Here is a 13,374-nt window from a genome sequence, read left to right on the forward strand (position 1 = left end):
CACCGTGGTAGTAAAAAGGGAGAGCCGGCTTTGCAGGCTACAATAGCTTGCTGGATTAAGGAGGTAATCACGGCCACGTATGTGGATTCTAGAAAGCCATTATCTAGTCATGTTAGGGCTCATTCCACTAGGGCTCACAGGCAGTGTCGTGGGCGGAAGTTAGATTGTTTCCCGTCATTTCTGAGCTGCAACATGGTCCTCGTTGCACACCTTTTTCAGGTATTATCATCTGGATGTGCAGGCCCGGGAGAATGCAACCTTTGCATGTGCGGTTTTGACAGGACCGCAGGTAGCCTCCCGCCCTATTCGGGAGTAGTTTGGTTACATCCCACTGGTCTTGGATTCATCTGACCAGTTGCTAAGAAATAAGAAATTACTACTTACTTGATAATCTCCTTTTCTTTAGAATGGTCAGATGAATCCAGCTTCCTGCCCTTGGCTGCCATATGATTGTGTTATGGTCCTCCTGTGTGGCTACATGCTACAGGGATTACTGGTAAGTGTTAATCCAGTCCCTAGACTAGTGTTAATATGTCTTTTTGTCTGAGCTCAGTGTTTCCTATTGACTGAATATTGAAATGGTTATCTGTTTTTAATCAAGTTTTTTGTTAGTTTGTCCACAGTTTGCTTTTGCAGAGCATACTGGCAGGCTGATGTCACTGCAGGGGTATATATATACTGTGACATCAGTTTGCTCCATCTCCATCTGCTGGTAGAGGTGCATAGCCACTGGTCCTGGATTCATCTGATTGTCCTAAAGAAAAGGAAATTATCAGGTAAGTAGTAACTTCTCATTTCTGTTTCTGAAAAAATAGTTAAGTCTTGAGCTAAAATTGGGAAAGCCTGTCTAGAAATACAAAATCTAATAGAATTGAAATGTTATCTTTTAAGCAGAAAATAAAGCAATACAATACATAGTATTAACTAATTAAAGATGATAAAATCATTGGACAATAAGTGAAGCTGCAATCTGAAGTACATAATATAACACTTTAGCCTCCAGAAATGAATGACCATAAAAACACCAAAATCACAATATTAAAATATGACCACCTGAGTGGGTTCAGGTTATTACAACAGAACTTCCAAGAATCCCTATTAAGGAAATCTTGACTTTTCTTAGGGAGGAGTAGTAGTAATGCTGTAATAAAAGGGTCATGAAAGAGGGAAAGAGATGAAGACAGTCTTAGGGGAAGTGATGATGTGAGGGAAGAGCGATGACTCTGTAATGGAGCAGCCTAGTATGGGAATATCTGGAATCACAATGTGGATCCACATTCTGAATTTATTTGGCTGAAACTGTTTGATGTACCTGTCTTTTGGTATGGCACTGTTATATCTGAGCATGCATGATAAACTTACGGTAACCTTGCTAGTTAAACACTGAAGAATAGTGGCTGGTCTTTGACGTTCATTCTGGGTGTTTTTTTCTTAGCTATGTACAGACAGGTTGCACATCCCTGAAGATGATTCTGCAGCGGTTCCTCCCACTCATCACAGATAGTCTTTCTGCACCTCCATCTGTGGGAGTGGATATCTCAAGAGAAGAGAGGTGAGAATCTTTACACGGTCCAAACATATTTGGTAGCCATTTCCTTCTTTTTTTGTTCCTCTCCCCTCCCCCCTTATTCTCTGCAGAATCAGCTGGCAGTGTCTCTGCCTCCTCTGCCTTCCCTAATAAGTTTTAGCCTTCTGACTGGGCTAGGAGAGAATATTCTGATCCCTGTACCAACTGACTTATCACAAGGATATGGTACATTTTAGATTCAGTTTAATAAAGGGTGCTCGCTCGCTCGCTCTCGTTTTTAAGGTTGTTCATATTTCCTTCTATTACTGTTAAGGTTTATTATCATTTATATACCATTGTCTCAACATAGCCTTCACAGCGGTTAACATTTCAATAAATATATAAAAAGTAAGAAAATACAATCAATCATAAAAGAATTAAACAGCTAAAATAATTAAAAAGTAAAAGTTACAAAAGCAAATTAGCTGTTAAAATAGAATATAATAAACAATTATTAAATCAGTAAAATACTAAAAGCATAAAATAGCGCTTCCAGCATTTTAAAAGATTAAAATAAATTCAGCTGTAGATATTAAAACTTAAATGCATGCCTATTTCTCATTTTCAGTATAAGCGGCGTTGAACAACCATGTTTTAAGTTCAGCTTTAAACTTGTTTTTTTCCTGCTGCAACCTTAATTGAATTGGTAACGTGTTCCACAGTTTTGATCCTGCAATTGACAGCACTCTTTCTCTAACTTGACTGAGATGAGCCGATTTAATTGTAGGGATTGATAAAAGTCCCTTATTGGCAGATCTTAAATTTCTCTGCGGAGCATGCAGTCGTAGGGCAGCATTTAACCATTCTGTCTTTTCTCCATAAATATACAGGCAGCTTTATATAGAATTCTAAATTTTATTGGTAGCCAATGTAATGCTATCTATATTGGAGTGATGTGATCAAACGTCTTTTTTCCTGTTATTATGTATTTGTACAGCCATTGTGATCTTTATTAAAATTATTGGCATAAATGTTATGCTGATGTGTAGTTTCTTTATACCGAGTGAGGAGCCTTGGGTATTTCCAATGGCACGTTTTAAAAAATGGTATGAAGCTGTTAAAATTGGTTTTCTTGTAACCATTTGTTATTGAATGAAAATAAAACTACCCTTTGGTTGGGCCATAGGTAATGTCTTATGATGACATTTTGGGTGGGCAGAACTTCAGTTTGATAAGAGGAAGTACAAAATTTAGGAGTGATGGTAGCTAGGAAAATGTGTTTTTGAACTCACATTAAAAATGTTTCTAATCAAGCTTTTTAGAATTTTATCTGGTAAGGTCTTTAAGGAATTTTGTCAGTAATGGATTTTTGATTAGTGGTTCAGGCCTTGGATCTGAGCTCAGTTGATTATTGTAATTCTTTATCTGCTTACCAAAATATTTGCTGAAAGTTCTACAATTAGTTCAGAACGTGGCTGTAAGAATGATTTTTGGTTTAAAATAGGGAGAAAATGTTTCATCCCATATGAAAGCCTCCATTGATTTCCAATTTTGCAACTTTCACAATTTAAGCTGTTTTCTTTAGTACATACAACGATATATGATGATTGTAGTTGTTTATCGAACAAGGTTTCTTTATATGTTCCAAATTGTTTCTTATGTTCAGAAACTCAACATTTTTGAGTACTCCTTCTAGTCAGGATTGTAGATTGCAGTGTACAAGGTCAAGAGCATTTTCTATTGTAGGTCCCGGTTAATGGAATATGTTACTTTTTGGAGTTGTGTTTAGAGGTAGATTATAAAGCTTTTTAAAAAATTGACATTTGTTCACGCTGGTTTATTCAGGTGATATCTTGTATTGCTGTAAGCTATTTTGGATGCACTCCTACTGATTTGTTTGCAGTTCCGTAGATTGTATTTAATTTATGTCATTTTATTACTGGATGTCAATTTTATTATGTATTTTATAATGTGTATGTGATAACTGAACATATTAGGATTTGTAGAATATGATTGTTTAAATAAAGAAAAAAACGTATCTTTCCCCATTGTTACTTAGGTGATTCTCTGATAACCGTAATAACATGTAACACTTGCAGTTTACATGACTTGTGTAGCTTGCACTGTCGGAGAGTGCTTCTAAAGCTTTCCAGAGGAAAGTTTGATTGCGTGTACAGGTTCCCATGTGCTGCTAAATCTGCTGGTAATCAGCTGTTTTCCTTTCATCAGAGGATGATTCTGCTTTCTGGACCACTGCAACTGCTTTTGTGTGGGTTCGTTTTGTTTTTTTTAACTCATTCACCTTTTCAGATACTTTTTGCCAGTATTTTTAGTTGTGCTTTTGGTTTCCATCTTGAGTTCCCTTCAGGCATTCTGGCAACATTTTAAAGTATTTTTTTGCTATTGCTACCTCTGTTCATTTGGAGTTTTTTTCCAAGTCATTTTTTCTCTGAGTGATTTCCCCCCCCCCCCCCCCAGCTTCATGGTAACAAGATTTTATGCCTTACCCATAGGAAAAAGCAAAATATCAGATAAAGACCAGAATGGCCCATCCAGTCCACCCAGTTGAGGTTCCACTTGGGTAGATGAGCATACAAATCCCCACATGTAACCCAACACCAGCTTCCCCCTCTCCATGTCATTTACCTTATTTCTCTGCCCTTTTCCTAACTCCCCCTTCCCACCCATTCAGCTGCTGCAAAAAAACACAGTCCCTCATTCTCCCATCCAGCCAATGAAAAAGTCACCTTCTACCCCCATGACTCCCAAGAGTTCCTAATGCCAAATTGAGCAGGAGGGCACAGCCTTATTTCTTACTAGCTTGATGAACAGCATTGCTCTGGCAGTTCAAGGTAGGTTGAACCTACCAGCAGTTCAAAGTCAAAGATGCTGGTGGGCAAAGCTAGGACAATGCTAGATGCTGGGCTGGTAGGAAGTTAAGGGTGTGTCGTGTCAGCTTGGTATTCTGAACTATTGGGAGAGACTTTATGTTCACTGGAGAGTAGATTCTATTATTTGTTTTTATTATCAGGAGAAGGGAAGAAATTTAACAATGAGCCTATGTACTATTTTCAGTGCTCTACTTGATGCATGTTACAATGTGCAATTTCCATATATCACTGTCAAAAACATCAGTAGTAAACCGATTGTCTAAGGTAAAAAAAAATCACAAATTTTTAGCACACCTTTATTAGCACATTTTTAGTACCGTGGCCCCACTGAGAACATGAACTGATAAGTATTTGTGTGTTTAGGTACAATAAAATATCAGTTCACCCAGTTCAAACAGATATCCTGCAATGAAGAGTGAAGGTTGATTAACTTATGATTAACTAGATGATAGAAAAAGGACAAAACAGTGAAGAATATACAATATATAATGACTGTATAAATAGTATACTTACCTAGTATCCCTACAATGCTCTCCCTGAGTGCCTTCACACTGGACTGACAGCAAAAAGTTATGTCTTATTTCGCTAAACTGGATTGCAGAAGAAAGTGCTTTCCCCATGAACAAGCAGGACTGAATTCAGCCACACAAGTGGGTGACTTCGGATGATGCCAATGTGGAATGTACTCTGAGCTCAGCAAGAAGACTTTCCAACAAATGTTCCTACAACTTTAAAGAGAAGATTTTCCATTTGGTGTGCACAACAAAAGGACAATCTATTCAATTGTTCAATCTCTCCAAATTGGGAATGAAGACTAATTCTGTCAGTGCACTTGGGTGCTATTGCAGCATATCGCCAAAGCTGGGAAGGGCTTCCAATTTCTCGCCATCCACTAATAGCAAGATTCGTTAAAGGCCTTTACAGAGTAACACAGTAAATGATAGCAGATAAAGACCAAAAAGATCCATCCACTCTGCCCAGCATGGTGTTTAGAGTTGTAACTGCTGCTCCATGCAGATTTCCCCCATGCCTTCTGTTTAGGGTTGTAATTTTACCACCTTTTCTGCCAGTAAATTACCCTTTCCTAGCGTGTAGCCAGATGAACTCAGGACCAGTGGGTTATGTGCTCTTCTGCTAGCAGATGAGAGATGGAGTCAGATTTCAAAGCTGAAGTCACTCTAGATATACCCCTGCAGTAACCTCAGCTCTTCAGTATCTCTCCAGCTCCTGGCAGATGCGGACACTATCCCACCCACGAGAATAGTTAGAAAAAGAAAATTTACCTTAAAGAAAATCGCGCCCCTCTCTCCTGCAGTGAAACCTAAGGGTTCCTCCCCTAGTTGAGAATTCCTGAGGTGATTTCCGAAATCCCTCAGAGGTGTGCCTTGGTAGCCGGTTCCCAGTGTGGACTTAGCCCCAGAGTGGCTGAAAGGCAGCGGGTGCACAACAGAGCGCAGCGGTGAAGGTAAAGCCCTCTCCCCCCGCAGCTGGAAACCGGGACAGTTTCCAGCTGCGGGGGGGGGGGGGGGAAGAGGGCTTTTTTCCAAAACTTCATTCTAACCAAGGTTAGCAAGTGCTTTACCTTCACCGCTGCACTCTGTTGTGCACCCACTGCCTTTCAGCCACTCTGGGGCTAAGTCCACACCGGGAACCGGCTACCAAGGCACACCTCTGAGGGATTTCGGAAATCATCTCAGGAATTCTCAGCTGGGGGAGGGACCCTTAGGTTTCACTGCAGGAGAGCGGGGCTCGATCTTCTTTAAGGTAAATTTTCTTTTTCTTTCTTCTTTGCTGTATTTGCTGACTCTACTCTCGTGTGTGGGAGACCAGATAAGCAGAAAACTTTAAATCAGGTCTCCGAGGCTCGGATTGCCATACTGATTTGAATTACTTTCTGGCGAGGTAAAAGGGAGCACCGATCGGGTTGAGCAGCCCTGGTTGGGCTAGGCCCCGATCCGGTGCAGGGGTCCACATGGAGACCCTCGGGGGTGCCATCTTCCCTTCTCGACCGGCGGTATGCGCGGGGCAGGCTGGGCAGCCGATCTATACAGTGGGCTCTAAATGTAGTACTTTCTCAACTGATTCCTCCCTTTTGAAACCTTAGCATCCATGAATCTCAGATTTTTTTTTCTTTCCCATGGAAAGTTTTTTCATGTCAGCGCACAGAATAAGTGACCATCAGGCATTAATGATGCATGTACCCACACCAGTTTTTTAAGAATATGGTAGTGCTAAGGTGAAAAATTTGGATGGATTCTAAGGTAGTTTCTCAATTTCACCCAAATCAGTTCATAGTTTTACCAACATTTTTTTCCAAAACCTCATTCTAACCAAGGTTAACAAGTGCTTCATACCTTGGACTGGTGAAGACCTTTATTCTGTTTGGAAATATCTAAACCATACAGGAAGACTCCTCAGTTCTGGCTCTTACAGTCCCAAAAATCAAGGAATACCAGTTAAACGTGCTCCCTGTCTGGATATCGAGCTGCGTTTCGCATTGCTCTGCTAAATCTGGCCAACCTTTTAGCAAGGTAAAGGCTCATCAAGTACTGGCAACATCAACTTCCCTAGCACAGCACTCCTTCACTCAGCTTCAATTAAGAAATCTACAAAGCAGCTACTTGGTCCTCTAGCCCAGGGGTCCCCAACCACCGGTCCGTGGACCGGGACCGGGCCGTGGGAGTTTTTTGCTGGTCCGCAGCGCCGCCAAGCACCGGCAGGTGTGTCGCGCACTCCCGGTCTCTCCCGCTGCTCTTCCTTCCCTGCTGCCGTTGCCGCTGGGCTATCAGCACGTTCAAGCCCAGCGGGAACGGCAGCGGTGCAAAAAAAAAGCTGTGGCATCCGCGGCTGGCCTTTTCTTCTTCCCGTGCCCCCCCCCCCCCCCCTCTGACCCGGAACAGGAAGTGATACGCGGTGCACGGGAAGGAGAAAGAGCCGTGCCGCATGAAAAAATAGCAGCGGCGACAGCAGCATCGGCCCCCGAGCAATCGAAGCAGCTGATAATAGGTAAAGGAGACAGCAACATGAGCCTCCCGCGGCCGATGGGATTCTTCTTTCTTGGCCTGCGGGGGCTGGAGGAGGAGGTGGTGCAGCTACCGTTTGTGCTCGGGGGGGGGGGGGGGCGGGGAGAGGAAGTAAGAGAGAGAAGCAGGCAGCCAGCATGTGTGTGATTGACTGGTCAGAGAACTGATGTGTGTGTGTGTGTGAGAGACAATGAAAGTGATTGCTCAGGGAGATGACTGATGTGTATGTGAGAGTGTGAGACAGTCAGAGAGGTGACTGATGTGTGTGTGTGAGAGAGAAAAAGCATGGAAGTGAGAAGTCTGGGTATGTGAGAAAGCATGGGCGTAAGAAGCCTGGTGTTGTGGGGGTGAAAGAAAGCATGGGAGTGAGAAACCTGGGTGAGTGTACATGCATGAGAGAGAGAGACTGCTTGGTAAGGTGACGGTGTGTGTGAGAGAAAAAGACTGGTGTGTGTGAATGTGAGAGAATGTGATTCAGGGAATGAGAAGCCTGTGCACGTGGAGAGTGAGCATGGAAATGAGAGAGACTGGTGTGTGTAACAGAGAGAAAGTGATTATGGGAATGAGAAGCCTGTGCATGTGAAGAGTGAGCAAGGGAGTGAGAAACCTGGGTGTGTGTGAGACACAGCATAGGAGGGAGAAGCCTGTATATCTGAAAGAGAACATGAGAGTGGGAAGCCTGTGTGTGTATATACATGAGCGAGATCAGGTGACTGGTGTGTGAGAGAGAGAGAGAAATAAAGTGATTATGGGAATGAGAAGCCTGTGCATGTGAAGAGTGAGCATGGGAGTGAGAAACCTGGGTGTGTGTGAGACACATCATGGGAGAGAGAAGCCTGTATATCTGAAAGAGAACATGGGAGTGAGAGACTGGTGAGTGTGTGTGTGTGTGAGAGAGAGAGAGAGAGACAAAGTGATTATGAGAGTGAGAAGTCCGTATATGTAAGTAGAACACGGGAGTGGGAAGCCTGTGTGTGTGTATGGCATGAGAGAAACTGTTCAGGAAGGTGACTGGTGTGTGTGTGCCAAAGACTGTTTGGAAGATGATTGGTGTGAGAGAGACAGAAACAGGTCATGGGGGCATGACTGGTATGGTGTGTGTGTGAGTCATGGGCACTAAGGAAGAGGACCATAAGTATAGAGCTTAGCTTCTACTGCTGCTTCTGGTGTGTGCCACGGCCTGCAGGGAAGGGGAGTAGGACAGCTGCTGGAGGGGGTAAGTAAAAGTGGCTTTTTAAGTTTATTTTTCTTGACTGCCATTTTAATTGTGTGATGTCTGCTTTTTTGAAATATTTTATTGGTGTTTGGAGAATGTTTAATAGTTTTTATGAGTTTTTAATTGTTGGATGTTATTCTGTTCATAGCTGTTTTGAAACATTTATTCTGCTTATTAGTATAGTTTTACAATTATTTCTGTGTGGGGATGTATAACTGCTTGCTAGTTCTGTTTTCCTAATAATAGGTGTATTGGTTTTTAGGACCTGATTTAATATTTGTAGTGTTGCCTTTTCATAGATAGGGTTGCTCCTGTTTGAGTGTATTCCATAATACAGGTGTAACTGTGTGCGGATTAGTTTATGTGCATTACTACAGATCCTGGGAGTATGTTAGGTCGGTTCTGTGTCTGTTACCGAGATGAAATATTTTGCTAGCATGTAAGCGTTTGTATCGGTCTTATTTGTTGTGTTTTCTCAAGAGGACATGCATTGGTGGTAAACTGCTGTCTTTTCATAAGTAGGGCTATTGAGCCTGGAAGTAGAAGGAGTTTGAGTTGCTGTTACTGAGATGTCACCAGAACCAGAATATCTTTTTTGTAGGGTGAGTTGTATGGGGAATGTCATAATTCTGCTTTACATCCATTATTGTGGGTCAGGGGGGTTCCCGTGGATGCAAACTGTACTTTTACATCTAGCCCCATGACAATCATGGGTCAATGTGCCATGCATGCGAGAACCTATGGTGAGTTGAGTCACATTCACATTATAAATGTCATAATTAAATAAGTGTGCACTAAAATCCAACCCCCTCCATAACCCCGCCCTCATATGACCAAAGCCCCGCCCCTGCCCTGCCGGGCCATGGAAAAATGGTCTTGCTTGAAGCCGGTCCCTGGTGCAAAAAAGGTTGGGGACCACTGCTCTAGCCAGACCTTTACTAAACATTACTGTACCGAGGGCTCCTCCTGCAGGGATAGCAGTACTTAAGAGCTTATCTAACTAGATGCTTCAGCTCCCCCTCCATCCTCTCAGCACTGAGTTGCAATACCTCCATTACTTGTCAAGGAAAAAAATATTGTTACATTACAACCTTCAGTTTGGGACGCTCCTCTTGTGTGACTGAATTCAGTCCTGCTTTTCTTCAGAGAAAGCAAAGTTGTTTGCCTGTAGCAGGTGTTCTCTATAGACAACAGGATAATTCAGCCACATCATCCCACCACCCTCCTTGTTGAGTTTAGCTTGTGAAATGATGGAGACTCATACCGCAATGGCTGTGAAATAATTTGTGCATTCTCAGAAAGACTTAAGTCTTTCTGAGCTCCAAGAACATGTTCTGCATCTGTGCTGCCCAATGACATTACCCACTTGTGTGGCTGAATTGGCCTGTTGTCTGTGGAGAACATCTGTTTCAGGTAAGCAGCTTTGATATCTGATTCCCCCCCCCCCCCTTATCTGGGCTGAAAGAGGATGCTTTTCCAGATTGTCTGGATACACTTTTGGAAGGTCCTAGGTGTGGTTGCAAGGGTTTGACTGGTTATACTGACCCAGTAGCTGAGCCACTGATTTTTGCCTCCTGAAGAGGTGTATATAACTACCACTGTCTCTCTCTCTCTCTCTGCCCCCTTTGCAGGCTTATGAAGTGTAAGATGTGCTACAAGCAACTAAGGGCACTCAGTAGCATGGTGAAGAATAAGGCTGGACAAAGTGGCCGCCATGGCAGTGCCTTTCGTGAACTTCATCTCCTCATGGCTGGCCTGGAGTGACACCTAAGTCCTAAACTACTGCAGCAGCTGCCTCTGACTCTGACTTCAGCTAGTTTCCCTCTTCAGTTTTCTCTTTTCCCCAATCACTTGTTTACACCTGTTCTGTGCTCCGTCCAGTACTGCATTCACAACGGATCAATATTGCCTCTACTTAATCTTCGGTGTCCGATGATGGTAGATCTATCCTTAGAGCACAGTATCTTTGTACTGCACAATACTGTTTTCAGCAACAGCGGGAAGAGAATTATGCTGAGAAGTAGCAAGGAGAACAGTCCTGGCCTCTGTATTGTATTAGAACATTTTCCAGAGTATGTGCGCTATTATTTATACAGTGGACTTGACTCCAGCATCTTTCTTCTCTGGTGGGGTTAAATCCTTAAATCTGATCCTTGCTGGAGCAACTGCTCCTTCTTTTATAGAGGCAGGAACAGTCGACTCCTTTCACCTCAGCATGAGGACAGAGGGATGAGAAGCTGCAATTTGTACTGATGAAGGTTGGACACAAGTTTTCATAGACCAAGCAAATGTTTTCCCCATTTTTTTTTACATGAAGTTTGTGTACTTTTTGCTCTACAGTGCTGCTCTGTATGTGACATTCTTCCAGGACCTGAAGTAGCATTTATTGACCTTATAATGCATTTGAGCCTGGAACATTATCCTCATTTTTATTGTTTTTGAGGTCATTGCTTCCCTCCATACAGCTGATGGGAGTCAGAATTTGGATAATTGGAGATACGCAATCACACAAGCTTCAATGTGTGGGCACAGGGGCCTGCCGCAGATGGGTGAAGCAAACTGAACATTGACAAGGTAGATATGTATTTTTCAAAGCAAGGCTTGGGTCTAGATGAACATGTGGTCCCTGACTGACAGACTCTAATTCTGAGTTGTATGGAATTATGAATGGTGTTAAGCTGTGCAGGGACAAAGGAGAAGAGCAGAGACCAACCTCATCCCAAGTTTTCTCCTGTGGGCTTATTTTTTAAATTGCTAAAATGGGATGGAGGTAGAAGGATGATATGACCAAGTCTAGAATTCTGATATGACCAAGTCTAGAATTCTGGAGTTCTTATGATGCCCATGCAGAATTTGTGCTCTGTATAATTTATAATGTTCAATTTTAATAAAAAAGATTTGTAAGGTTTTATTTTTTGGTGGGAGTAATGAAGCTAATTGTGAAAGGGAGAAGGGGAGAGATGGAAGAGGGTGGTAGGCAGGGAGAGAGGGAGAGGATGAAAGAGACCATCACTGCCAGACTTCCCTAAGCCCTTTCCCTCTTGACCTCCATTGATATCCCTCCTCTCAATGTACTCGCTCATCTTTTCTCCCCTCTGTTCAGTTTCTGTCTTCTGTTTCCTCTCCCCTTCATACTTACCCTCTTCTCACCATGCCTCATTTTTTCTCTGCTTTTCCTTCCCTTCTTTTTTCTTACCCTCTTTGCTGCCTCTATGCCTCATCTCTTACCTCAGCTCTTTACTTCCCTAGTCCTCTTATGCTTCCTCTCATCCCTTCACCTTTATTCCTCCTCGCTTCCCATATCTGCTCTGCCGTTTATTTCATTCCATGATTCCATTCATATTGTCTTCTTCCCTCCATGTAGCCTATTTCTCATCTCTTCAGTGCTTGTCTGCATTTCATCCCCTCTTCCACTCCATTTTCCTCTTCCTGCATTCCTTCTCATTTCCATACATCCTGCCTCCTTTCAACATCCCCTTCCTTTCTCTTGCATTTCTTCTTTTGTGTTTCCCTTCTGTCTTCTCCTCTCCATGCTATCTTGTCTCTTCTCTGTTTCGTCCCCTCTTCTTCTGCAGCAGTGGTTCTTAACCTAGTCTTCAAGATCCAGGTTTTCAGGATTGCCACAATGAATATGTATTGGAGAGATCTTCATGCATTGCTTCCACTGTATTCAAGTCTTTCTCATGCATATTTGAGTAACCTCAATTGGTTGGGTTCAGACTGGGTTCTGAACCATCATCCTATATTGTTGGAGCTCAAATCATCCAATGTAGTTGCCACATTCTACTTAAATTGATTGAGGAATGCATGGTTGCATAAGATTAGGACAGAGTAGTTCATTGGACTGCTACTCTAGCCTAAGCTACAACAATCCTGTTCATGGGAAGTCCTCACAATTGTCAGTTCTCACCCAATACTCCCAAGCATCCAATTTTCTGAGAACTGGTACAGAACAGTTTGTACCCTTTTCTTCCTGCAGTACACATTGATTGGAGGAGAAATTGTGAAAGAGGCCAATGGGCATAGGGTTTACAACTGGGCTTCCTAACCTGTGGGTTAGGACCCCAGATGGGGGTCACAAAACTTTCACTTAGGGTTGCAAGTGCCTCGAATGGTGATGTTTAGGGGCAAGAAGCAGCAACGGTAGTGGTAGAAGGCAGCATGGGGCTGGTGCGCCAGCATGCCCTCACATGAGTTTGTGTGGTAACCGAAAGCCCTGCACAAGGAGGGATCAAAGCTATTGCACGCTCTGAGAGCCTACACTGGCTCAGTGGCCCTGTGTTGACTTATTAGTAATGATGCTGCTGCTTGCAGATGTCTGTCAGGCTTGGGAAGGGAGAGCTGGGTGTGCATGGGCCAGTGGAGATTGCTACTGTTCTTCTCATCCAATACTGAACCCAGAAGAAGAGAAAATATCACCCCAACATCAGCCTACACTCAATTCTCACCAGTTGTTGTCCACCTATAGCTCAAAACCAAAAGAAAACGTGCTAGGGGGATGTTTGGAGGGAGAGATCAGATGCAGGAGAGGTTTGAGGACAGGGACTGACACTGGATGGTGAGAGGAGAAATTAAAGAAAATTAAGTGGGAGAAGTAATAGGGGAGCTGGGGAAAGATGAGGGGGGAAATGTAAGAGAAGGGTTGGAGGTAAGGAATGGGGGATGAGAGGGTTGGTTGGAAATTATGAAAAGCTTGGGGATGGAGAGGTTCAGGTGGGGGGAATGTGAAAAGGGGTG

General features: G+C 43.0%; 1 protein-coding gene across 3 annotated transcripts in view; it reads left to right on the top strand.

Annotated features, from left to right (window-relative positions):
• The window catches only part of KATNB1 (katanin regulatory subunit B1), a 172,954-nt gene extending 161,406 nt beyond the window's left edge, over nucleotides 1–11,548 (top strand). For all 3 annotated transcript variants that reach the window (XM_029608925.1, XM_029608924.1, XM_029608923.1), the window contains exons 19-20: nucleotides 1,436–1,552; nucleotides 10,269–11,548. In XM_029608925.1, the coding sequence (XP_029464785.1) occupies nucleotides 1,436–1,552; nucleotides 10,269–10,401 (250 nt within the window). In that variant the 3' untranslated portion in view covers nucleotides 10,402–11,548. The remainder of the gene's footprint in view (nucleotides 1–1,435; nucleotides 1,553–10,268) is intronic.
• Nucleotides 11,549–13,374: the final 1,826 nt, after the last annotated feature.

The sequence above is a fragment of the Rhinatrema bivittatum genome, chromosome 7, assembly GCF_901001135.1.
Source record: "Rhinatrema bivittatum chromosome 7, aRhiBiv1.1, whole genome shotgun sequence".
NCBI classification, from domain to species: domain Eukaryota; kingdom Metazoa; phylum Chordata; class Amphibia; order Gymnophiona; family Rhinatrematidae; genus Rhinatrema; species Rhinatrema bivittatum.